This window comes from Paralichthys olivaceus, chromosome 6, assembly GCF_024713975.1.
Source record: "Paralichthys olivaceus isolate ysfri-2021 chromosome 6, ASM2471397v2, whole genome shotgun sequence".
NCBI classification, from domain to species: Eukaryota; Metazoa; Chordata; class Actinopteri; order Pleuronectiformes; family Paralichthyidae; genus Paralichthys; species Paralichthys olivaceus.
The window spans coordinates 12,358,649-12,383,738 of NC_091098.1; the positions used below are offsets into that span (position 1 = coordinate 12,358,649).

The 25,090-nt window shown below is 40.4% G+C and overlaps 1 protein-coding gene across 2 annotated transcripts in view; it reads right to left on the reverse strand.

Moving 5' to 3' along the window:
* Positions 1-22,542, reverse strand: part of LOC109630487 (TOX high mobility group box family member 2-like) — a 75,319-nt gene extending 52,777 nt beyond the window's left edge. The window contains exon 1 of one of the 2 annotated variants that reach the window (XM_020088710.2): positions 21,832-22,542. In XM_020088710.2, coding sequence (XP_019944269.1) covers positions 21,832-21,936 — 105 coding nt within the window. In that variant the 5' untranslated portion in view covers positions 21,937-22,542. The remainder of the gene's footprint in view (positions 1-21,831) is intronic. The other variant, XM_020088712.2, reaches the window with a different exon arrangement.
* Between the last annotated feature and the right edge of the window lie 2,548 nt (positions 22,543-25,090).

A 25,090-nucleotide genomic window follows, 5' to 3' on the forward strand; every position in this document is an offset into this window, starting at 1 on the left:
TTAACCTCGCTGCGAGTGCAAGGCAAGCAAGTCTTAAGTAATTTGTCAAAGTAATATGTCGAACTTTGCTTAATGTCATTCTGCCTAATCCTGTGAAATTCATATTATTTTACTCTAATTTTCACACTTTGAGGAAAAGCAAAGTAAGTTTTGTCAAAAGAGACTTGTAACCCCTCTAACATTTACAGCACATGCAAATACAGCCTCAATGCAGGTTATCTCCTGCAGATAATTAGCCTTTGGAAATGTCATTTTCCTGTGTAAACACACATTTGAATTGGAGAAAGCATTGGTGTGTCATTTGCTTCCCATCTCTCCTCTCCGCTCCTCCTCTTCACCTCTTGTTTTTTTTCCCATCCTCCATTTCGCCCCTCCCTCCCCTTTTCCCAGATGCTCTCTCTCCTCTTGTCTGTGTTTGGGCTGCGACTGCGAGGGGTCACCGCCTGCCTTGTTCTCACACGTGGAGCACTGGCTGTGTTTGTGTTTGTATGTGCGTGTGAAAGAGAGAGAGGGACACCACACTCTCATCTGTGGTTTATAATATGAATGAACGTGTGTGTGCGTAAAAAAGGTCCCAAAAAAGTGTGGAACAGCGTGTGAATTTATCCCAATGTCTGTGCAGCTGAGCCTAAGTGCCTTTCCCACTGTGTGTGTATTTTTGTCTGTGTGTGTGTGCATGCCTTGCTAGCTCAGTGCCAGGTCTCTCTAATGAGTCTGTCAGGCGCTTTTAGCGACGGCGTGCTCCCCTGGCTCAGCGCACTCCTACAGACACACTGTGATTAGCCGGGCCAACGGCACGCCACCGGGCCAGATTAAACACTCACCACGCCGCCAGGGAACACACACAAACACACACACACACACACACACACACACACTAGAACAAGCACTACATTCACTCACACAGGCACCAGACACACACAGATGTAGTTAGACACACACAGTTTCATCATCATTGTGCCTGTTAGCCCACTCTGATACAGTAACACGTACTTGCCCCCCAGAGCCAGGTGTTGACGATGCTGGAATTGAAAATTAATCTGAAATATAAACACAATACAAGCCACCTATGGCACTGACAAAAAAGAGCTAATATTTCATTAATCCATCCGCCTTTATTGAATTCCTGTCTGCTGCTAATCTTGAACATCACTCAGAATTAAGGCCAGCCCTTCTGGCTCCAATAGCTTTCAACATCTTCATTAAAGCAACATGATTCACTAATTACAGGTAATTACCCTTTAATGAGCAGCCTAGATGAATGAGCAGATATGCAGAGAAGGGGCAGGCAAGAGGAAATTCATTTTTCATTTGAGGGCCACGAGTGGACTCTGATTGGGCGTGGCAGCTTGACCATTACATATTGCTGTGATGACTGAGCTGAGACATAGTGGTTAGAGATGCGCTGGCTTGATCAGCACTTAAAGGTCCAGTGTGTAGGACTTAGGTGAAAGGGATTTGTTGGCACTAGTGTGTAATAATCTAAATTGTACAAATCGTTGTTTTCTTTACCATAGAATGGGCCCTTATGTTTACATACTTTATATGATACTTGATATTTACAACAGGAGTGGGTTCTCTCTGCGGAGGCCGCCATGTTTTTTTACAGTAGTCCAAACTGGACAAACTAAACACCCTTTGAGTTTTTATGACAACTGAAGGCTACCACAGGTTCTCTTTGGTGTTTGGAAGAGTAGGGTGAGGTGAGGGGTATTTAGCTTCACCACTTGATGTCACAAAATTTTACTCACTGAACCTTAAGCAGAAACACATGTCCCACGTTGGCTTGGGAACATTACGTCAGACAATTTGTGTGTAAAGGTCAAAAGGAGCCAGAATTTAAACTTCACTCCCAAACTGAGTGCAACAAAAAAGGTCTTACATTGATAGTGGATTTTATTACACATCTTCAGTTTATGTTTCCTCTTTCTAGAAAAATGTTGGGCCGATTCACTGGGCCTTACGGCTCACCCATGTGAAACAGCACAACTTGAGATCAAGTTCTGTTTTAGAGCATTCTATAACAACTCTAGAACATCTCTCACACATGCACCAGGTCTAGGACAGAAGATACTAAATTTAGGTTACAAAGACTGGACAGGTCTGTACTGAGATGTCTTCGCACAAAACCCTGATCAGTGAATTCAGCTCTAGAAAATAAGCCACAATTAGCCACATAAATATATAAAGACCCTAAATGTCAGTTAACAAACAAGTTGAGATGACTTCCCTTATATTTACTTTACTTGAACATTTTTTTTATCAGCCACAAAAAAAATAATGATCAAACTAGTTCCTGGTAAAGAGGCAAAATCCAATAAAGAATCCATATGCAACTGAACAAGGCTCTTTTTTCTTTCCTGTGCCAATAATCATCTTTCACTGTTGCACCCATGGGTCCTGACCCCCAGGCTGGGATCCACTGTTGAACATTGTATGTGCTTAACAGGACTGTTTTGTTTCCAGGTCATTAATAGTGGTAGTTGTAATGTTGTTTTTATAGATCGAATATAGTCATGTCCAATATCCACCCCTATAGCATTCCGCTACATTTAACAGAGCCTACAGTGCTTGAAACAAATAGTATCATGATCTTAACCAGTGTAATCTGTCAAACAAACTTTGACGACCCCGACAAAAACAACTAAAGTGGGTTTCTCGTGGGTCCACACTTTGAAGAAATATTCCAGACACTGTTCAGATGTGAGATTTGTAACACATGTAAGGTTGTAATGAGTTAAAGTGGGCAGCGTTTCTAACTGTGAAGGTGTAGGAGGTGCAGAGTGTAACATCTAAAGAGTGGTGTGCTCATTGTTCCTTTGTTGTTTAACAAGGGGAAAAAACTCTCATTTCTTTGTGTGTGTTTCTTTCTCAGGCAAAGTGGAAATGAGATTGATTTAACAACTCACCAACATTAAAACTGTGAAGTTTCTTATCTCAGGCCTGCAGAAGAAAGCCCCTAAGAGATGACACTGTGCACCAATTTTCCGATCTTTCTCATTCTTATCCACCCCCCCTTTGCTGTCTTTCGTGCCAAGTGGCCTATTTTTACCACTCAGTGTGGCATCTCAGGGTTTTCCTTGTCACCACCACGTTTCCTGTCATCAGTGTGCCGGCACGGTTGAACAGCACAGTTACTGAAAAGGCCCCGACACTGTCTCTCTAACTGTCTCTCTTTCAGATGTGGTCAAAGATATTTGTCTCTATATCCCAGGTATAGCGTATTCCTTCCATTTCGCCTTTTATATTTTATTGTTAAGGAATCAAAACATTATTTCATCTGTATAAAGTGGAATACGGGGCAAAAGTATTGAAATTGTTTCTTGGTTTGTTTTCTTCTGTTTATTTGCCTTTGATACAAGGCACCTATAGAATGAGGATATTTGCAGAAATAACCCTTTGTTTACAATACACTAATCCAATCACCATCAATTTGTGCCCCAAGAGCGACCCCCTGCTCCTATCCAGACCCTCTTCTTCTCAAACATATTTATCATGATCCCATAAGTCCCAACACAACAGTGCGTCTTTTCTCCGTCTGAAATGTGCAGAATGTGATATAGTGTACTGTGTGGCACAATGGAGTAATTGTCTTTTGTCCCTTGAAGGGAAGTACGAGTTTGGAGTTGAGAAATATCTGTGCAGGATGTATGCTTTCCAGCCTCATTGGGCAATCTCATCGCAAGTGAGGGTAGCGCGAGAAGATATAAATGAGCAACTTGATTTGTAGGATGTTACTGCGTGTCAGTTATAACAGCCTTTAGTGGGACTCTCAGCTTTTTAATGTCATGTCGAATCATGTTTTTTTGTAGCACTTTACTACAATAAACGTAATAACCTCCCATCTAGCGGGGACAAACAGTATATCAGGCTTATACATCCAAAACTGTCCATAATCAGTTCCAGATGTATATGAGTGAGTAAAATTCTGTAATGAAAGACAAATATACGTATGGACTTAAAACAGTAAACAATGAAATGCCAATAGACGGCATGGGGTTAACTGTCCTCTTTGTGCTGCACCTCTCCTCCAGTGTGATGCACAGTACCTCTTTTGTTCTGCCACTCGTTGCTTATGTTACTGTAGAGCACTAATGCACACAGATCGATAGCATACTTTCCATTTCAACACATTGAGCTGATGTGTGGACACACAGTCGGAATTGATCCTGTACTGTCAACACAAAGTTTTAGGTCTGTATGTTTTTTTTCCGCTGCTACAAAACAACTAGTCTTTCAATGAAGAAAGCTTACAATCTCAAAGTTCTTTTGTAGAGTGACATTGACATCTTCACATTCTACATTGAATAGCTGCTGTGCTGGTGATGATGTAAGACAAGTTGGGTGGGAAACATCGACACCGCATATAATGATCAAAGCCGAACATCTGGTCCGTTTGGATGAATCAAATTTAAAAATGTTCTGCCACTTCCAAATCCTTACTTTTGGAAGAAAGGGAAATATTCTGAAAGAGTTGTAGAGTCAAAATAGCCATTAAACATGTTAATACAGCAATAAAACAATTGGTTAGAAATGTAGAGGAAAATGTCATCTGTCTGTCCAGAATAAACAAAACCTAGCAAAATCAATTTCCTCCCCTGCAGGATATCCACCGCACACTATAGCAGGTTTTTACGACCTCGGCTGGGAGGTGCAAAAACACTGTGCATGTTTCAAGTAAGCAAAAGTAAGCAATATGTACTTCTAACAAGCTCCGAGTATACGGTGCACACAGTCTGAATATAGACTGACATGAAGGCAGAAAACAGGAATTGGCTGGTCTCACTCAAACAGCTCATTATGTGTAATATACTGTGTGACTGTATAAAAAGAGATCGCTGATTCAAGAGGTATTTCTCATGCTAATCTTAAGGTTGCAGCACAAATGCACACTGTTTTCAGTTACAGGTGTAATTTAAGAGAAATTTCTTTTCATGTCAGCTGAAAAAAGTCAAAGCAAGTTGCTTGTGTCGTGACAACTCGCTACCGGCTAAATAGCATGTCATTACATGTTAAGACAATTAAATCCATCTGATAGGGCCTCTCCCTTCAAATGGCAGTTTGAATATGAAAAACAACACCAGGAAGAATCAGAATACTTTTTTTTCCACTCAGCTATGAATAATGTAGTGGTCTTTTGAAATGATGCACTGTAGGAGGAAACTCTTTAAATTTGGTGAAGCTCTTAGCCCACACAATAGAGCAGGTACCTCTGACCAAGATAAAATGTTTTCAGTGATAACAATAAAACAGCTCCTCTGCTCTTCTTGCTTCGATGAACCAAACCATCAGCTCCTGAACGGCAGAGATGGAGAGAAATGGAGAGAATGAGCGCACTTATCTTATTACCCTTTTCTTCCTGGCATGAGGGCATATTCATTTCTCTGTGGCAACTGGCAGGAGGATGATGACAAAAAAAATAACAATCAATCGCACATCCCACCATTTTATTTTCCATGTAATTAAATCAGTTAAATGTTATAAAACATGTAAACTCTGTCAGTGACTTTGAGCCATTTGCATTTTTAATCAGGCGAGATTAATTCTAATGAGCGAGCCGGGCTAAGGCGATGACAGAACAAGCCTATTGTGTGTCTGTCACACTCATTTAATTCTGTCATTATGTCCTATATCCTATTATGATAACTGGCTTTTTATTCTCAATCAACAACCACACAAGGCTGTTAAGTTTTAATCTCTGGCTACTGCACTTTTAACCTTAAACATGTTAAAAAACAAAAAAAAAACCACAGCCAGCTGATAAATAGGGAAAATGTAAAAACAGTGCAATGTTCTGGCTTATTCGACTCGACTGCTTGCTCCAAATGAAAAATGACTTTCAAGAAGCTGCATGTTGACACTTGGCATTGGGTGTAAAGCAAACACATTAGACGGAGGAAATGGGTATCACCATCTTTCCCCTGCAAGGTAACTAAGCAGAGAAGACGAATGTGTCCAATGTGTTCAGCCATTTCCTCCGCTCCATCTCTGGGGAGTCACTTGACAAACGAAAGCTTTGAAAGAACCGGCCCTGCTGTTTAATTGAAACACAGAGCAGCAGACAAATAGGAGGAGTACGTACAGATTATATCCAGAGGAGGTGCGCGGAAAGACGAACATCTCTGACAAAACGATGATGATATTGTGAGTCAAAATAGCAAATGTGATCCTGAACAGGCACAGAGCTACAAAAATAACTGAGAAAATCCCCATTTGTCACATTGGTTCATTAATAAGACAGCATGTCGAGTTGTTTAGCTATACTGGTGTTTCTTTGAGGCAGAACCAACATGTTACCTGCACAGTTAAACCTCAATGTAGATGCAAAAAAAAACAAGTAGTTAAACAAACTTGAAAAAAACAAATTATTCTACTGTTTAAACTCAGCTTCAATGATATATTTATGCAGTTTCATCCAATAAGTGAAGTATATACTATATATACCATGTCTTTTTACATTTAATTAATCACCCATTTTTATTTTTGAAATGTGGCATAACTGGTGAGAACTACAATGGATGACACCACAAAATTAACGAAAAGAAGAAACATTGGATACAATAAACAGGAAAAACGGGGAAAAAAGAGATAGAAGAAAATGAAGTGTCTTAGATTTCTGTGTAAGAGAGGGCATTTTGTCATGAATTTTGTGTAATTTTTTGTTTATGTGTTAATTCTTAAACTCTGTCTCTGTCTGTTTACCTGAGACATATAAATAACCCCTTTTTTTTTTTTACCATTATAGGAAACCCATAGCATTCTAAATTGTATTTGTGAACTGGATGCGATGTAGTTCCATTGTGCTGTGCATTTATCTTGTTTATTGTCTGAATGACAATCTTGAATCTCTTTACCAAATTAAACTAGAATGGCACTCAGCAGATTCACTGAGGCTCAACAGTCCCGTTAAATTCAACTTCACCAAATTTCACACACACACACACACACACACACACACACACTATTCCCTGAGGAATCTAGAATAGTTGAAAGACGTCCTATCTTACAATGTTGAAGAAAAGTGAGACAAACTTCCTGGATCTGCAACAAAATTTAATTGGTTCTTCACTGACCAATACTGCATCTTCCCTCAAAGTTTTGTGGAAATCTGTGATGTAGTTTTTAAGTAATCCAATCCAAATAGACATTTGTATAAATAACCCTCCATTTTCCACATGTAATTTCTTTACTGTGTATTTATTGTTATGATATAATTGATCAACTCGATCGTCATGCAGGTTCAAAACTTGCAAAAGCATATAAAAACCCTTTCTACATCCTTATGCAGCCTTTGCTGAGCAGAAAACACCAGACAATGTTGCTACTGGTTTTTAATGCTCTGTGTGGTGTAGAGAATCAACCAGTCACAGCTAGTCACCATATGAGACCGCGCTGTGTCAAACATGTGGTCAGGGAAATTTCACAACAGTGCAGTTGTCAACCCAACTTGTATCTGTGTCTGTGACATTGTTAGAAACCAGCACAATAATGGAAAAAATAAAAAAGAAGTCATCCATTCAGTAGCTGAAAATGTGTGGTAAACAATGCCAGGAAGGCGGTGGGGGCTGGGAGGCCTTTGTTTCAACAGAAACCACCGTGATGCAACTGGATCTTTAATATTTGTAGTTTTCATACTGGCTGCTCTCCTCTTAACAAAATGCTTGTGCAGTCATCTCACTCATAATCTTAACTCTAAAATTAGCCTGGGAGTGTGGTGAGCTGTCAGCGCTGATTCAGTTGGACAGGTACAGCTAGAATGCATTAATTTTCTCATACGGGAGAAAAGTGCTTTTTGAGGTTTCAGTACCCTTCACTTTACCTGCATCCCTGTGCATTAGAGTCCTTTTCAGAAACCACTTTTTTAACCATGAGAAATTTTAGAGAGATTTTCTCCAGTCCCAAAAGACAGATGCAAAAAAACAAAGTACAGCCTCTCAAACAGTCCAATAACACGTGTACTGCTTTATCAAACAGAGAAAGGCACAGTTACTCAACTCTCACCCGCTAATGTTATGAGCAAGTCAGATGTCCACCCTCAGTGCGCAGCCATTTCACACTCCCACAAGCAATTTCAGTTTTAGCCCTTTGCAGACAAGACTTAATAAACCTTTTCATGTCTCAGTCAGACCTTGTGAAAGTGCCATATGGCCTCACAATTTACATTTTTACTCACTAGTTATCTGTAAAGAGGACTTAATAAGGTCTTTCTTAAGTACACACAAGGTGAGTGTTACTATGGGGATGCAGGGCGCTCCTCTGCTCCGTGGCACCGAGTCCTGCTCCATTGTGGCGAGGGACAACAGCTGTCTTTACCTTTGGCAGGCAAACAGGCTCATTAAGGGCAGCCATGTTTGTTTTTGTGCCCGATACCTAGCCCTAAGCAAACACTGTCATATCTCCACTCCACAGCCCTCGCAGACTCAACATTTCCTTCCCTCTTGTGGAACAAGGCCCTGGCATGTTGAACCTGCCGAGCGCTTTTTTTCCCCCCCGTGCAAACTCTGGCCAAGCTGCCAGTGGCTCTCAAAGAATGCGTGCTTAATTGAGAAATTTAGTTGTGGTTTGAGCTGATGAAATGCAGCTAGGACACTGCTAGGATGCTATGAATGTTGTGCATGTGTGATATACATAATGTGTGTCATTATACTGGCCGATAACACATCTTGTGGTATGTGACAAGAAAGCCCTCTTTGTTTGTTGTTCCGTAGATGTGATAAAGGCGTCATTATATGGCCTGCTCACAGCTAACAGTAAAAACTGCAGTGAAAGGTTTCATTCGCATATTATCTCCACTCTCAGCACTGTCTGTGGCTTGAGTGACATGGCAGGTTGAATTCATAACGCTTTGACAAAAATTCCATTAAAGAGGGAAAATGGCATTGAATGTCATTCCATTACTGCAGACGGCAAACATGGGAATACTTTAACCTAGAAGGCATTCACATTAACTTATATTAAAAAACAGCAGAAAGACATTTTGGCTTCTTTTGGCCGTAATATATGAACAGTGCCAGAGTATTTTGAGGCGGAGCAGTCGTCCAAAATGTACTCACTTATTTGATTTCATCCCTTTTCACCATTTGTCAAGCCCAAAGTCACAATGCATTGTGAAATGAGTTCTTAATGTGGAGTAATGAGGCTGTCATGGCAAAGCAGTCTCTGCTTGTTTGAATTTGACTCATGTCGTAGATTCAATTAAATCAGCTGAAGTCGACCTGGCCCCAGGCCAGATCGGTAATGGGTGACCTCATTCAAACAATGCACTGACATATTGAAACAATAAGAGGAAGGGCCTTGAGTCGGTTGCAAAAGCAAACTCCACTCAAAAGCGATAAGGTAGAAAAATCGTGGCCAAGGCACCAAGATTCATGCAGTCATGTGTCGTCAGGGGAGCAAATGTATTTCTTTTTTCATCGTCATGGGGCCAGGGTTGTTGCTTGTGTGTGTGCTGTCCATGAATTTACAGATCTACTATAGTGAAAAATCCTCAAAATGCAATAAAAATATAAAAGTGATTGTATGGAGTAAAGAAAAGATAAACTAGAATGACCAGTAGTTCATAAGTAGAGCTCATACCTTCATCACAGCCCATAACTTTATAGCTTGGCTACATTACATTATCTCAGCTACATATTGATGGTAGTTACAGGTTTCTAGCTCTATTTGTGCCCTTACAGTGGTTCACAAAAAACCCTGCGTGTTTTTGTGAAACCATGTTCAAATCTGCTTGATAACATTTTAATTTGGATTTGCACCAAATTGAACACACTCATAGACATCTGTCCCAAATATGTGCTTGTTTTTTCCATGAATTGTTCTATGAAAAATTTATGAAAATGTTTTAAAAATCTCACAATGTTAAAGTAAGTGGAAAAACAATCCTGCCAAAATGTTATGAGGTCCTTCTTGGCCCATGTCCCATCCAGCAATGTCAAAAGGAAATCCGTTCAGTAGTTCTTGTCTTATCCTGCTGACAAGCAAACAAACCAACCAACAAACAGACAGACGCAGAAACATAACCTCACTGGCGGAGGTAATAAAACCACATACTGTATCCTCTGTGAACTCTGACCTCAACTTCCTGTTCCCTGCTTTAATTGTAAACACATTTGCAAGAGCTTCAGAGATAAAACTACCTTACAGATGTTAAACACAGCTGGTCCCTTTCTTCTTCTGGAGGTTTACTTGTTCTGAAAAGTCCAAACTGATTTATTTAGATATTGAAATGCCTGGAATCTACATCATGACACAAACACACCCAAGGCTATGTAAACAACCTTTCCAGTTCCAGTCTACAACCACGCTTTCTGAGCAATAACTTGACTCCCAAGGGCAAAAGCACTTCTCACTTTTGGAGAGGTCTCCACCGTCGTAGTTATTAAGAGAGGGCGCGCCAGTTTATGTGAAAGGGAGTATGTATCACTAAAAGGCTTATTTTGTCTCTGCTGTCAATGTGCAATCAATTATGTCACTTATTTTAAGGTAAGTTTATCATTCATTATGTGCAAATTTACAGTTTGGAATTAAAGAGACATCCTGAGTGCTTTGTAGAATAAACGGAAATGAGGTAACAAAATCAAAACGGAACATCTTGCTTTGCTCACTCTTGTTTAGATGCTTGCAGCAGTTACAGTAAACTGATACAAAGAGAGCAAGAGCACACACACACACACACACACACACACACACACACATGGCATCTCATTAAGCCACAGTCCCTCTGGCCCTTATTCCATTAGAAATTAAAACTCGCAACAATTAGTGGCAGATTGGTCTCAGCTCAGTGCGCTATAGTCGCACTCTCAAGGCACCGAGATGACTTAATTACAGGCTCATCTGAAAACTGTGTGATGGTACTGTGGAGCGCACAGCCACTACCTGGAGCAAGGATCCTCCGAAACAAACTTAAATAGCTGAAGAATGAACTACTGGAGATAGAACAAAAATAACCCCAAACTCTAAACCATGCTTGTTCTTCACAGTTGTTCAAGGTAATTTTAATAAAGGTAAACTTTATTATTTAAAGATTGTTAGCGTGACTCTGCTGGTTTGTGGTCATTTCTACCAAAGGACACCAGACAGGATGGGAGAGGCTGAAGGTCATGTGGGTTAGTTCAGATTTCTCGGGACAGAACACTCGTTTCCTGGTTGAGGACATAGTTTTTTATTTGACAAGTTTCAGTTTGTCACTTCCTCTGGATGGAGGTGGCTGTACACCTGATAAAAGTTTAATCTGAGCATTTATTGTAAATCTGTGGTGTCATGACAAGACTCATTTCAAACTAACCAACAAACTTAAGCAGAGAAGTCAAAGCAGTATGATTCAGGAAGTTCCATGGACAGGGTGGCCTCAGAAAGCAGGGTATTTGATCAAAATCCTGAATGAGCACAGACAACTGACTTATTTCTTATCTGCTTCATCACTCTGCTCATGACAAGGACACAAAGCACATTTTTTCTGTAATTGAACCAACTGTAGTTTATGTAACGACTGACCGTTCTGCCCTTCAAGCGAGAGAGAGACAGAGAGAGTGATTTGATCGCTCCATGTACTTGCTCCTGTCACGTGACACCATGTCCCATTATATTGTGATGTTGTCATAGGAGGAGAGGAAATGAAATGCCTCAAAGCTATATGGGATGTGTGTGGGTGTGTGGGTGTGTGTGTGTGTGTGTGTGTGTGTGTGTGTGTGTGTGTGTGTGTGTGTGTGTGTGTGTACTGTCCTGCACAGTTAAATATTTGTCCCATACTTGCATGTTTCTAATTTGTTATCAGCTTCATGCGATCATAGCACCTATAGGGTCAAACAGATGTTCAGTCTTTGTTGATACAGTTTACAGATTCTCATCTATGAGTGAAAATGACTAACACACCAAACATGATCAGATATTTTACATCATGACACATCTGTGTAATTCCTGGCACCCTGAGACCAGCAACCCACATTGTTGTAAGCATCATATGGAACACAAAGTTTGATTTAAAACAGTGACTCCGTTGCATGGAAACCAACACTTTGACCTTCATTTGATGATAATAATACTGTCTTGGAGAGTACAACAGATTTATCGGTCGATAAAAATTGGCCGATATGAGCTATTTGTGTTTGCCAATATACACTAATATGAAAACTTTTAATTTACAGAATAAACAATGTAGTAAAATGTACATTCAACATAAATATATGTTCAGAAAAATTGGGGATTATTCTGGGTTTGTACATTGTTGGAAACATTTTAGATAATCAAAGTGTACAAGAGCTCTACTGTCTTAGTGATATAAGGGTATCGAGATGTAAAAAATTATAGAAACACTTTTCCGCAAAGCCATTGTTCATCTAACATCCAGAGCGAGAGAGAGCGGGAACCAATCCAACGAGTAACAGCTGGGTTTGTGGCAGAGGTTTTAAAACCCTGTTGAGCTCGATAATGTTGTGCACGCTGTGTTTGGTGATGAGGAGATTTCACAGTGACTGACTGACAACACTGCAGCCAATCAAATCAGCAGAAACAGGAAAAGATTCATACAAATTGAGACAATTTATTTTGTGCTTAATGCTTTTTTTGCCACTAGTTCTGAAACTACCCCAAACCATAAAAACACCAACATGCAGTTTGAGGAAACTGACCACTGCTGCATTAACTCTTAAAATCCTTCTGGTTTTGCCAACAATCACGATGTCACTGACAATGTATCATTTTTTAATTTTTACTCTTTTTAATGCAAATTTAGACAAAGTTTGATAGATAGATAGATAGATAGATAGATAGAAAGATAGATAGATAGATAGATAGATAGATAGTCTGGGGCTATGTGTGGAAGTGTTGTTTTGGTTTTGTCAGTGATAAGACAACTTTCTTCAGTGATTCATACAGCACATATCGTAGGAGGAGGTTTCATGATACTGTTTCTATATGGTTGGTTTTATCATTGCTTTTATGCAACGGGGGAATTCTGGCTCACACCAGGCATGATAAAATTCAAGGGGAAACTCTAAATGTATTCAATTCAGTGAGTTATAGTTTAACCCTGCTTTTTATCCAGTCTTTGCACCTTCACAGCTTGTCACATCTACTGTGTGAGGCAGCTGACTGTACCAGATTGCATCATTATTCCCCACCTGATCTGTAGACAGTTTAATGGAGTTGCTCTCATAATCCGAGTGAGGCCAGTAATTATACGACTGTGCGTGTGTAAACTCCGCTACTGCTTTAGCCCAATGTAGAGACAGCACGAGGGAAACATTTCTTGATTTTTAACAAAGGAAAAATTGGGGACAATGAGTGATGAAAGACGCTGTTGTTTTTTTCAACAAGTCACTGTGTCAGTTGAGAATTTCCTTTGTTTGCGACTCTGTGTTCGGGGGATGTTGCATGAATGGGCAGTCAGCATTTAGGGTTCAAAAGAAAACAGCAGCCTGAGCTCCTGTGTGTGTGAAAACCAAGGCTACGGTGCTCTGTATCGAGTGCCATTGTTTTGGTAATAGTAAACCTGGGGCACTTGCCAGGAGGCATTAGTCATTCATCTAACAAGCTCCACAAAGCAAACCACAAAGTGCTCCACTGTCGACTTCCTCTTATTGAATTCAGAGCACATAAGCACATTTCCAAGTATCTTACAGCGAGGCCTAAACTTTCTGATTACTAGCTACCTGAAATATAGCTGCCATGTTTGTTTAGTTGTGCATTTCCCTGACAGGAAGCTTGCTCATTTGGCAGCATGAAGGTTTTTTTTTTTGGCGAATGAGGGAGAGAAGAAGGGAGGTGGTGGGTGAAAGGCAGATAGGAGGGGATTAGGGCGGAGTGCAATTTTTCAGAAGGCCAGGCATACGACATGATCTCTAATTACCCACAAAGCACTGTGTAACCCAAGCCACAGATTAGGCTGCATTATCAGGCTTAATAAAACATGACCATCTCTCAGTTTCACTCCCTCTTCCTTCCCTGCTACTGCAAACATTTGTTCCTGGTTATGACATTCACGATGCCTTTGCTGAGTAACTGACCCGAGGCTCTACCTGTCACTGTTTAACTGCAGCAACAAGTGCAGCAGGTAGAAACTCTTTGATTGGGTGAATTGGAGTCAGACAGAAGCAAGCCCACTTAGTATAGTACTTAAGTACACTTTTAATGTACTTGTACTTTGGTTATTTGCATTGTTATACTTTATTTTCGATTGAGATATTTCATTTTTTACTCCACTAAATGTATCTGATGGTTATAGTTGCTGGTTACTTTTCACATTAGGAAGATGTTGTGAAATTGGGGATTATTAAGAATCAAATAACTAAACAGGATATTTAGTAGTTCTATTTATTCATCCAAATCAACAGCAACTTTGAAATGCTGCTTATGTTTTATTAGTGACAATAATGTGATTCTATAATATATGAAATTTCAATATCAAACTAATAGAGACTATGCTGCTACATTATGGGTTTTTTTCATTAAAAAGGTGTTTTAATTTTGAAATTCAAATAATTTAAAATGTTCAGTGCGGTCTCCGGTCTGTTACTTAAGTAAATGTAACAGTGTAAAAATACTCCATGTGAAAAGCATGCATTCAAAATGTGACTCAAGAACAAGTATAAAAGTATTCATACCAAAACATACTTAATCTAAAGTAAAAAAAACGAATCCACAATATTTCAGAATAATGTATGTTATTAATCATATTATGATTATTATTACATCAGTGTGCCATGCCTTTAAATTTAGGGATTATACAAAAATATTTCATATATATCTTGATGCTATCATTGCCTATTCCAACAAAAAGAGTTATCTCAATCAAAACTATAGGTTATTGGATAACCTCTTATTGAATATTGAAATAAAGAAAAAAGATTGAAGCTAAACTATTCTTAATTATAATATTTATTATGATTATTATTATTATTATCATTATTTGATAATTAAATTAACCAAAAAATTGTGTTGCATTTTGAAGTAAAGTTTTGACATTGTAGTGATTAGACTTTTACTAAAGTAAAGCATCTGAATACTTTTTCCACCACTGATGCCAGCAACACACACGTACACATATATACACAAGCACACATATGCATGCACACTTTCTTGGTTCACATGGGTTGTACCAGTAAGTGCTGCTTTAGGCAACGGTTTTTCACTACTCTCTACCGTGTTATTAACAATTCTATAAAAAGATCTGCTCAAGTTTCTCTTTCCTGTGTGTTAACAACGCTATCAAGCTGCTATGAGGTTGCTGAAACCTCGTTAAGAGGGAGATTGAGTCAATAGCATAACACCATTGACTGTATGTCATAATTTCCAAAATCCTACTTTTCTTTCCTCTGTTTGTTTTTCTTAGCGACATCACTCATCGGCAGGGCTCGTGGCCAACTTGCGACTAAATAGGTCGACAATACAAAGAGAGGGCCTCTTTCTTTTGCTTTGCCTCCCTTTTTTCAAACCACAAGCCTCCTCTAACCTCTCTACCTCCTCTTTTTCTTAACATCTATCTCTGCTCTTTTCTTTTTCTGTAACTCCAGTAACTTTTCCGTTTTCGCTCTGTTTTAGGCAATTCCCATATCTTCAACCAGAGATTATAGCATTGCAAGAAGTAAAACCATAGTATTACCACTGTACTTTCTTTCACTTTTCTCTTTCTGCCCCATGTGAACCATCATGAAGCTCATCATTAGCTCTCAAAGAGGAAGAATGAGACACAGTTTGATTACCTTGGTGGCTCTGTGGACTTGCGAAGTCTCTGCTGACTGAATTGTATGCAGACGATTACAGCCTTGCACAGGCAATTATATCTGCCTGCTAAATATGTCACACATAATAAACACATGCTCCTGACAGACCAGGGACAAGGCAAGGCAGTCACAGCAGGAGGGAAGAGGACAGAGAGCAAATTCGGGATCATATGTATTCATTAACTCCATCCTCTTCAAGTGGAAACCTCTCAAAGTCCAAATCAATGCATGTCAGTGAATTAATTAAATAAACCTGAGCTGCAATCAGAAGTCACAGATCTGATGGTGAATGGGAAAATAAAAACCGTAGCATATGACTGGAAATATTACCTCTCAAAGATGAGGCACAGTTTGTCAAGCTTTTCATTCCAGGACCTTTTAGAATCACTGTATATCCTACAACTGCTTCTGTGTTACTCTACAGGCTTGAGACCATTAATTGTAATTTCATTATTGGAACTGTCCCCTCAGACCTCAGTACAAACATGGCACTGACACCAGGCCAATAATATTTGTAAAGGATATTCAGTGAAAACAAGGGAGGGAAAGAGCCTAAAATCCCTGGCAAGGAGCTTATAACATGGCCCATGGTGTTTGCACAGGACATACCTCAGGAAGCTGAGACAACTGGGAATGTTTGTCCAGCTTCCAGCCTCTTCCATGCATGCATACAGCACAGTACATACATACAGTGCATATATATATATATATATATATACTGTACATTCATAAATATAAAATTTAAGTGAATACATGCTGCATTTCATATATACAAGCACATCAGAGCAGGCCCACATACAACATGCATGTCACATACAGTAAATATATATATATATACTGTCAATGTATGCTACACAGTTACCAAGGCTGTGAATCCTTTAAATATTGAACTATCCATTGATTACTTTATCAATAAACTGTGCAGTCTACAACATGTTAAAAAATAGTTGAACAAATATTATCTCCACATAAATATATGCATTTTATTTATGTCATCTATCAAACATGCTTAACAATTTGCAACTAATTTTCCTATGAACACACACACACACACACACACACACACACACACACACAGGAACCAGGAACTTTAGGCTGAAAAAAGACCTAAAAAGGTAACAAAATGAGCACTCACACACACCCATGGCGGTGAGCCATCATGTAATGTGCTGGCTTGACCATCAGGTGTAGACAGGAGGAGCTGCTCTGCCTCCCGAGTCACAGTCAGCAACCCCACGATTTTCAAACTACAGAAAACTACTCTGTTAATTCACTAATCATTTCAGGGCTTACACCAAAATAAAATTACCTTCAGGAAGAGGAACTTGAGCACTTCTTCTTAATTGACACAACATGTTTACGTTGTATTGTATGTTTTTTTTTCTTTCTTTTCCATTGCAAATCCAAAAAATAGATAGATAAATAGATAGATGATAGATAGATAGATAGATAGATAGATATATGATAGATAGATAGATAGATAGATATATGATAGATAGATAGATAGATATAGAGTAGAAATGTAAATATTTGCACATCATTTTCACCATGCTGCCACGAGCCACTCCTTCTGAGCATTTGCAACCATTAACAAACACAATCAACCAAACACCCGGGGGCCTATTCTGCACCAGGTGCTTGTTTGCACTGTTTCTTTTTTGCACTTGTCGTCCTCTTCTTCTTCAGTAAGAATGAGAATGCCACTGCACTGCCCCATGGGAAGGCCTGGGATGACTAATGTAAGCACACTGCAGTGCAGCGGCTGGTCTTAATTATGGTAACAGACGCTGAGGGGGATGCACTGGTACCACCAACAAGCAAGTAGCTCGGCACTAGCAGGGCTGATGATTAGCACATGAGCGCACCCCCCACCCCCACCCCCATCCCACCCACTCCAAAAAGAAAAGAAGAATGGAAACATTTTTGATAATGTAAGTGCACAAGACAACAACATATATAACTTAAGTCTGGTTATTTTTATACATTTTAATGAAAAACTGATGTGCACACCTTTTGGTTGGTTGGTAAAAGTCTCACACAGTCATTGAGGTGAAAAAAACATATGCAGGGCAAGAAATACTTGTGTCATACGCAGGCTGTGTGACTTATCCAATGTCACAGCCAATATCATTTTTACTGAAATGATTTCAAATGGTCGGAATTCCCATTAAAAATCTCCCCTGTGTGTGCGGGCAGGGAGAACATGATTTAGAGACTGTTTTTGCTCTGGCCCCTGCTCACTGTGTGTCACCGGCCCTTACTGTGGTATGCATGGCCTTCCTCTGCAGAGGACTATGAAAGCAATTGTGATTGTGATTCCATAGTCAGCAAAACGCTTGAATGGCCCAGAGTTAGCATTTACGCACACACACACACACACACACACACACACACACACACAAACACACTATGTCCCCACACTGGGCCACTGATTCCTTCAACCCATCTGACTCTCACTCATCCTTTGACTCTCCCTCTCTGCCTCTCCGTCACATAAAACAGAGTGTGTCATTAGCTAATAGCAGCAACACCACTCAACATAAACATGCACCACAGCCAGCATTACAAGGAGCGGTTGTCAGCCATGTTTAAGTGCTGGAGGAGTTAAAAATAACACTTGTACACACAAAGCCAAAACTAACAGCAAGTCTGGCTGTGTTTATTCAAGAGCTTCTTTCACTTGAGGATGATCAGTTGATAAAAACTGACTGAATGACTAAAATATGTAAATGTAAAGAAACACAACCTGGCAACACTATATTAAAAATAAAATTGAGATAAGGCATTTCCAATGAAGCATATCCTTCCCCCGGCTTATCTGAGGCAGAGGAGACCACCAACTAACAAAGCCAGCTCTTCAATCATGCCCTATCTAAGCAGATATCAGTTGTTGGTAGGATATATGAGCTGGGTGGGGCCTGTGTGTATAAACACAGGGCCTGCACTCTCTCTCTCTCTCTCACTCTCTCTCTCTCTGCACTCCATCCTGCTGCTATACTGTAGGCAGCGACCCACCTCAACAGCAGCAGACAGCACTGTTTGATTAAGGTATTCAAATAAAGGAGCAGACACTGTGTTCCCATTTCACAGAGCAAACTGAAAGTGCCGGACAAACAGCCACAGTGCAATTACAGGCGTGCATGTTGTATGAGACAAGATGCATCTGTGTGGTTTCAGGGCTTTCTGCAATACATTAAGTGCAAATAAGTACAGTATTAGTACAGCACCACATGCATCCTGCAGCAGAAAGCATTAAAACATGGCACAGTTTCATTCTGCCATCAGAGAGCAAAGCTGTTATAGTGTGTAATATCTCTTCAGCTGTGGGAGAGCACCACAGTAATAAAAGAGACACACTCACAGTGAAACAAAGTGAGCACTGAAAGTATTGAAGTGAACATCTTCAGGGTTATTTATGGATCTTTCTGATTCATCTCAGTCTGCACTTGAAGTACTCCTGTGCATTTTATGCATCTCTTTCTTTGTGTACCTCACCTTTTTTCCCCATCATCGTTTAACGATGCTGAACATCGCAGTAAATAGTCTTCGCACAAACTGTTCACGCTGCTTAAGGACCAATCGACCACCACCAAAGATATGGAAACGACTCACGTCAATAGGCGAATCGCAGTAAATCATCAACACGAAGGTGAAAAGAAAGCAAATTCAAATATTACGAATGGAATGAGCAGCAGCTCCAAGTGAGCAAAAGTGTGACAAAGGCTGAAAGCATGACAACTCTTTACTTGCAAGACAAAAAAAACTTGCTAGTTACTCGAACCAGGCTTGTTTCTGCGTGCAGCATCCACAATTAGTCAGTGGCGCACAGGACAGGTTTGTAAATAAACAGGCTGTAAAACTAAAATACAAGCACATGCTCATTTTATCCAATTAAGGCTGTGTGTGGCTCAGATTAACACTACCAATTTCACAGCAATAAAAGGAGAAATGTTGTCTGAGGCTGCAATTTGCTTTTTACTATAGTCGTGGATAATGGAGTAGCCAGTAATGATGCCAAATCTCAATATGAGTGCCAAATTGCAACCATTTAACCAAAATAGAATATTTTAACAGTAATATTACTCTGAAATAATAATTTCAAGATAAACTAGACCCCAAATAATTCTGCTCCAAACTGAATTACAACCACATGAATATGCAAAGTAAGCCCCTAAAAATGATTAACCTCTAGCCTCCACTCTGCTCAAGAAGGAGACCTGTGCTGAATTTGAAATTGGCCAACCAGTACTGCCAGGATGATTAGCAGCGGGCAGATCTGATCTGTAGATGCAGTACCTACATAACAAATCAGATGTCTCTTTAATGCCACCATCAGCTTGACGAGCGTTTGAGGAGAGGAACTTGACCTCGAGCAGCATGTTAACAGGACACCGAATCGCCCCCCATGGTCCCGGCCTCATTTGCATTGCTAGTGAAGGTAGTTAGTGTTACACATGTGATGATGGCGAATTATACCTCCCCTCGTGGAAAGAACCCTAGGTAAAGGGAGCGGAGGCCTTTCAATAATTTAAAATGAACACTTGTAATTTTGAGGGGTGCCACACTTTTGTGTGGTTGACAGCAGCGCGGTGTCACTTTCTCTCTAGTGAAAGCACTTTTATCATTTATTATCTAGAGGCTTTGTTTCCAGGATTCATGCAGTGCGTGGATATCAGCATATTCCTGGGATTATCCGTGTGGAGGATGATCCTAATTCGTCTGACCTACAAGATAGAAAGCCTGTGTGGAGGAGACAGTTATACGAGCCCATTTAGTGACACAGGTGTAAACAGGCCTTATCTGTAAATGTTTTATATGGACCTCATTTCATCTGTGATCGAATGGGAGTCACCGTGTCCTGGTAATTTTCTTTTCTGTCTGTACGTTGTTTTTCTGCTGGCAAACCTTGAACTATATACAACACTGTTTTTATGACCTTAAGTGGGAAATTATCTTTTCAGTTAATTACTGGAAATTTCCATTCGGTTCGGAGATGTTCCATTGCCCACACAGTGTTAGACAAACATCCCCCACGGTGATTTGTATCAGTGCCTTCACTGTCCTGTACCTGAAGGCCAGAGAGCAAGCCAAAGAAGTTGATCTACAGCAGCAGGTCGACAACCATAGCCTGTGGATGTAGCCGTGGTAGGTGACAACAGCAAAGTCTGACTTAGTGTTTACAGATAGTTCGGATAACAGGGATCTGATAATTGAACAGTTGGAAATGGGTTTCCTTGTATTGCCACAGGTTGTATGTGTGTAGGTTAGTTTTCTTTGTGTTGTTTGTGTTGCTTGTGGCAGGGTGACAATGACAGATTTAATAATCTCCAATCCTTCTTATATCTATAACGGGATAAATAACGCATTGGTTGTTGTTTTCTTGGAAAACTACAAAAAGAAATATTCATAATGTTTTTTAATTCCTGCGCACTTTCAATTGTGTGAGTGCAGGTCACAAGCCCAAAGCTGCGGGGTGTCAACGCACAGAGACCGAGAGAAAAGAGTGATACTTGTGGCAGCCAGACTCTGTGGTTTCTTCTTACAAAGTAATTAACAGTACATTACTGGCACACATCCATTTAATCGTTGAACTCCCGGCGGAAAACCACGTAAGCTACGTAAGAAATCATTGAGAAGGGGAGCTGATGTGCGCATGAGAGCAGCGAAGTGGGACAGTATGGATTCCATACAGCCCCTGGTATTCCACGTCGGGTGGGACATTTAATGCCAGCTTTGTACGAAACACAACTGCACGATCTCTCAGGGGGAAATAACATAATAAGCACGTTAGATGAAAGGGGGGAAAGTTGGGACTATTCATTTTCTTCCAAAAGCGAAACATGAAAATTGCAGGTTTCAGTGTAAAGTAATAAATAGAGTAATTTTCTGTCTTGTTCCATACTAAATTAACAGCACTTCATCCAAGCCCAGTTCACTTTACTTGCTGACACTTGACATTTTGGAGCAAGTGAGCGCCCGTGGATAAAAACGCATCCATATAAAGCGTGCGTTTGCAGTGCGTAAACATGGTGTATTGGCACAAACATAAAGAGAGACAGGTGAGAAATGAGGCGTTTCGATGCACGAGGCTACGCGGTGTGTTATTTACCTTGTTTGAGTGGTAATAGTCCAACGAGCTCAGGCAACTTGGATCAGTCGGTAGGGAGCATGAACCCACATTTGCCGGGGGCGCAGGATAAAATCTCACGTCCATCTCAGGTTGTGCGAGACTGAAGGCATGAAATCACTTTCAGCTTCTTTGACTCACTATTGTCTCAGCAAACACAACGCCGGCAGAAAAAAAAAACAAGAGAGACCAAAAGAAGAAAAGAAAAGAAGTGGGGGAGTTTTTTTTTACTCGGTACACTCTTCTCTCACATCCGTTCGCGGCCGAACTTCGGCACCAACTCTGGTGAATGATGCGCAGTAGTCCTCAGCACAGCCCCGCACCAGGATGTGGAACACTCACTTACGCACAACGCAGGAGTAGAAATTTCATGGATACGCACGTGTTGGCAAGAAAAAAAACTATCCTCTTGTTCCAGAGCAAATAAAAACCTCCAACTTAGATCCTCTCTTTTTAGATCTTTCTGAATGTTACAGCTGAACAGCAGCGCGTGAGTGTGCAGCCTCTGCTTTACCCCCACTGCTCTCAGGACTCCATACAGGCTTTGTTATGGAGGCGCATACTCTTGCATTGGTTCCAGTACAGAAGTGGTTGGACTTCCCTCTGCCATGCGACCTCTGCCGATAATAAACGGGAAAGAGGAACGGAGGGAGAAGGGGGAGGGGAGATTGGTGGCTGCCTTGGCAACCGCTCTCCTTTCTGCAACTGCGCGCTCCTGATTAGCTGGAAATGTAGTGGTGTGCACGGCTGTGCATTATAAAGCGTACTCTGCTCCACCAGTGCTTCATAAAGGCTTCCATTTGGGTTATTGTGCCAAAGCAGGTTGCACAGAGTCTCTCTGTAGTTCCCCAATGTTAGTTTCTTTCATGGATTTTTATTTTTAATCTGCATGAAACTGCTATATTTTGCTGTATTTGTAGGTGTTTACATCACCTAACCATACAAATCCAAGTATAATCTATGGTCTAAAACAGTTAGTTCTCTTCTGCACTCCTTTGATTTTACTGTAAGGTCTATAACAGACAAAACATTTATTATATCCAGTGTATTTACCCAGACACCATATGGATGTGGGCCACTTCAGGCAATGATGCGGCAACTTCTGGCCTTTTTGTGGCCTCTACAAAATGGTTGTGAGCCTAAAGTGTCTCTCTTTGAAATAGCAAATGTGTCCTGAATATCCCAAAAAAGCATGGGCCTTTTTTTTTTTTATCAAACATGCGTTGCTCTAGGCTGGGTGTAATCTGGATATGAAAGTAAAGTGGCCCATGTGGTAAATGGTGATTATGGCCCAAATAACACAGAAAGACCTCCTTCTGCACCTTTGGTTGATGTGCGGTATTGCTATGGCTTACTTGTGGCCCAGATCTGGATAACAGGAGCGAGCCAAGTGCCATCATTCCACGTGGTATTTGGGCCGTATGACAGTGTGCCACTGTGACTGTGAGCCAAATCTGGGCCAAAACAATTAAACCATGTGCGTATAGACTTAATGAATACTGAAGTTATTTGCATTCATTTTGAAGTTATCTTTTTGTCTAGTTGTTAGTGGTAGGCTTACTGTGCCAGGATGGATGTTGTTGTTTTTTTGTTGTAATAAAGTTCAGTGTTTTATAGAATTATAGAAAACTGAAGTCTCATTAGTTGTTTTTTTTCCTCTGGTCTGTGCGACTAGGGTTATTATCTCAGGGTCTCTGCGGTTCCTCACTGTTATTTTCTACATCATTTTTATTTTTCATTCTCATGTTACAACCTGAACTTGCTGTTTACAGTAATGTTAACATCAGTTGATTATACAAATCCCATTATAGTCTATTGTCTAAAACAGTAAGCAAAATGTTTGATAGAGTTACTGAAAACTTAGGTCACTTTCATTTATCTTAAAGTAGTTTTTTCTTAAGTAGCATTTGCATTTTAGGTTTTCCTGTTATTATATAATATTAAAAGACATAAATATAAAGACACGTTTAATCAAGGGTGCGATATTACCGTAAAACAAGGCACAATAATGAGCACTTTTAAAAGTGTGTCTGTGCGGTGTTCAGGGTGGAATATGTACAAGGGAGTTTAATCTTGTGTTGCCATACAGTTGCAAATGTGTGCAGAGAGAAGCTGCGGCTGTGAGAGCTGCTTCTGACAGCTCACTGAATGTGATGGATAGCACACCCTTGCCCTGTGATGTGCATGCACATTTGATGTTGAAATGGCCTATCCATGGGACCATTGTCTTTCAATCATGTCAAGGCGAAGTACAGAACAGAGCACATTTTCTGCTGCCTGGCGTTATTACTTTGCCACAGTTTACAGCACATCCTTGCACCCTGCCTGCACAGAAAGCTTCTTTATCCTCCTGATGCTGTTCTGTTTAAAGAAAGCTAATTTGAACAGTTGTTTGGGGGAGATACATTGCAATTAAAACAGTGATAATATAGTCTCTATATCACTTCTCAACGTTTTTTTGCCGACAGGCTTTCATTAGATGAACCTGAATGTGAATAAAGGAGCAAGGAGAACACAGAGAAGGGTACAATTGTTTTTACACAAACTGACAGCAGCATCTGCCCACAGCTGCAGCTCTTATGTTCCTAACCTTCACAAGTTTCAATAGCCAGTCGTTGTTTCAGCAGGTCCATTATGTTACAGTGCAGCCTCTTTACAGTGCAGGCCTACACCGGTAGGCACGTCCTGCCACTCTCCCCCGGCACGGCTCACAGAGAGTTAACCACATGGCTCAGTGCCATGGCTTCATGGGAATGGAATGTGGAGTGCTGTGTGTGCAGGGCTCCTTTCCCAGCATCCCTCACTGCCCAGGCGCATGCTAATGATCAGTATTATTGAAGCACAATTGATGGGCTAGCAACCAAACAAGAGAAACTAATTACTACTAAGGCTTTATTGTCCTTTAATTACGGAAGCTCTATGGCAATTAGTGCCGCACAAAGATGCAGCCCTACTTTAATCTCAAATAAAATGTGATGCAGATGAAAAAATTTGGAAGATGAAAGGTAGATAAGATAATTTGGCTTTCGGTTTGTTCTGCAGAAACGAAGGCTGATTTGTGTAAAGTGTGGAAGGACAAAAGAACTGCTGAGAGTTCTGCTAATTTAAGCTGAAAATTATCTCAAAACAGAATTGGCACATGATATTTCAGTGACCTTGGAAAGCTACAAAACACACACACACACACACACACACACACACACACACACACACACACACACACACACACACACACACACAC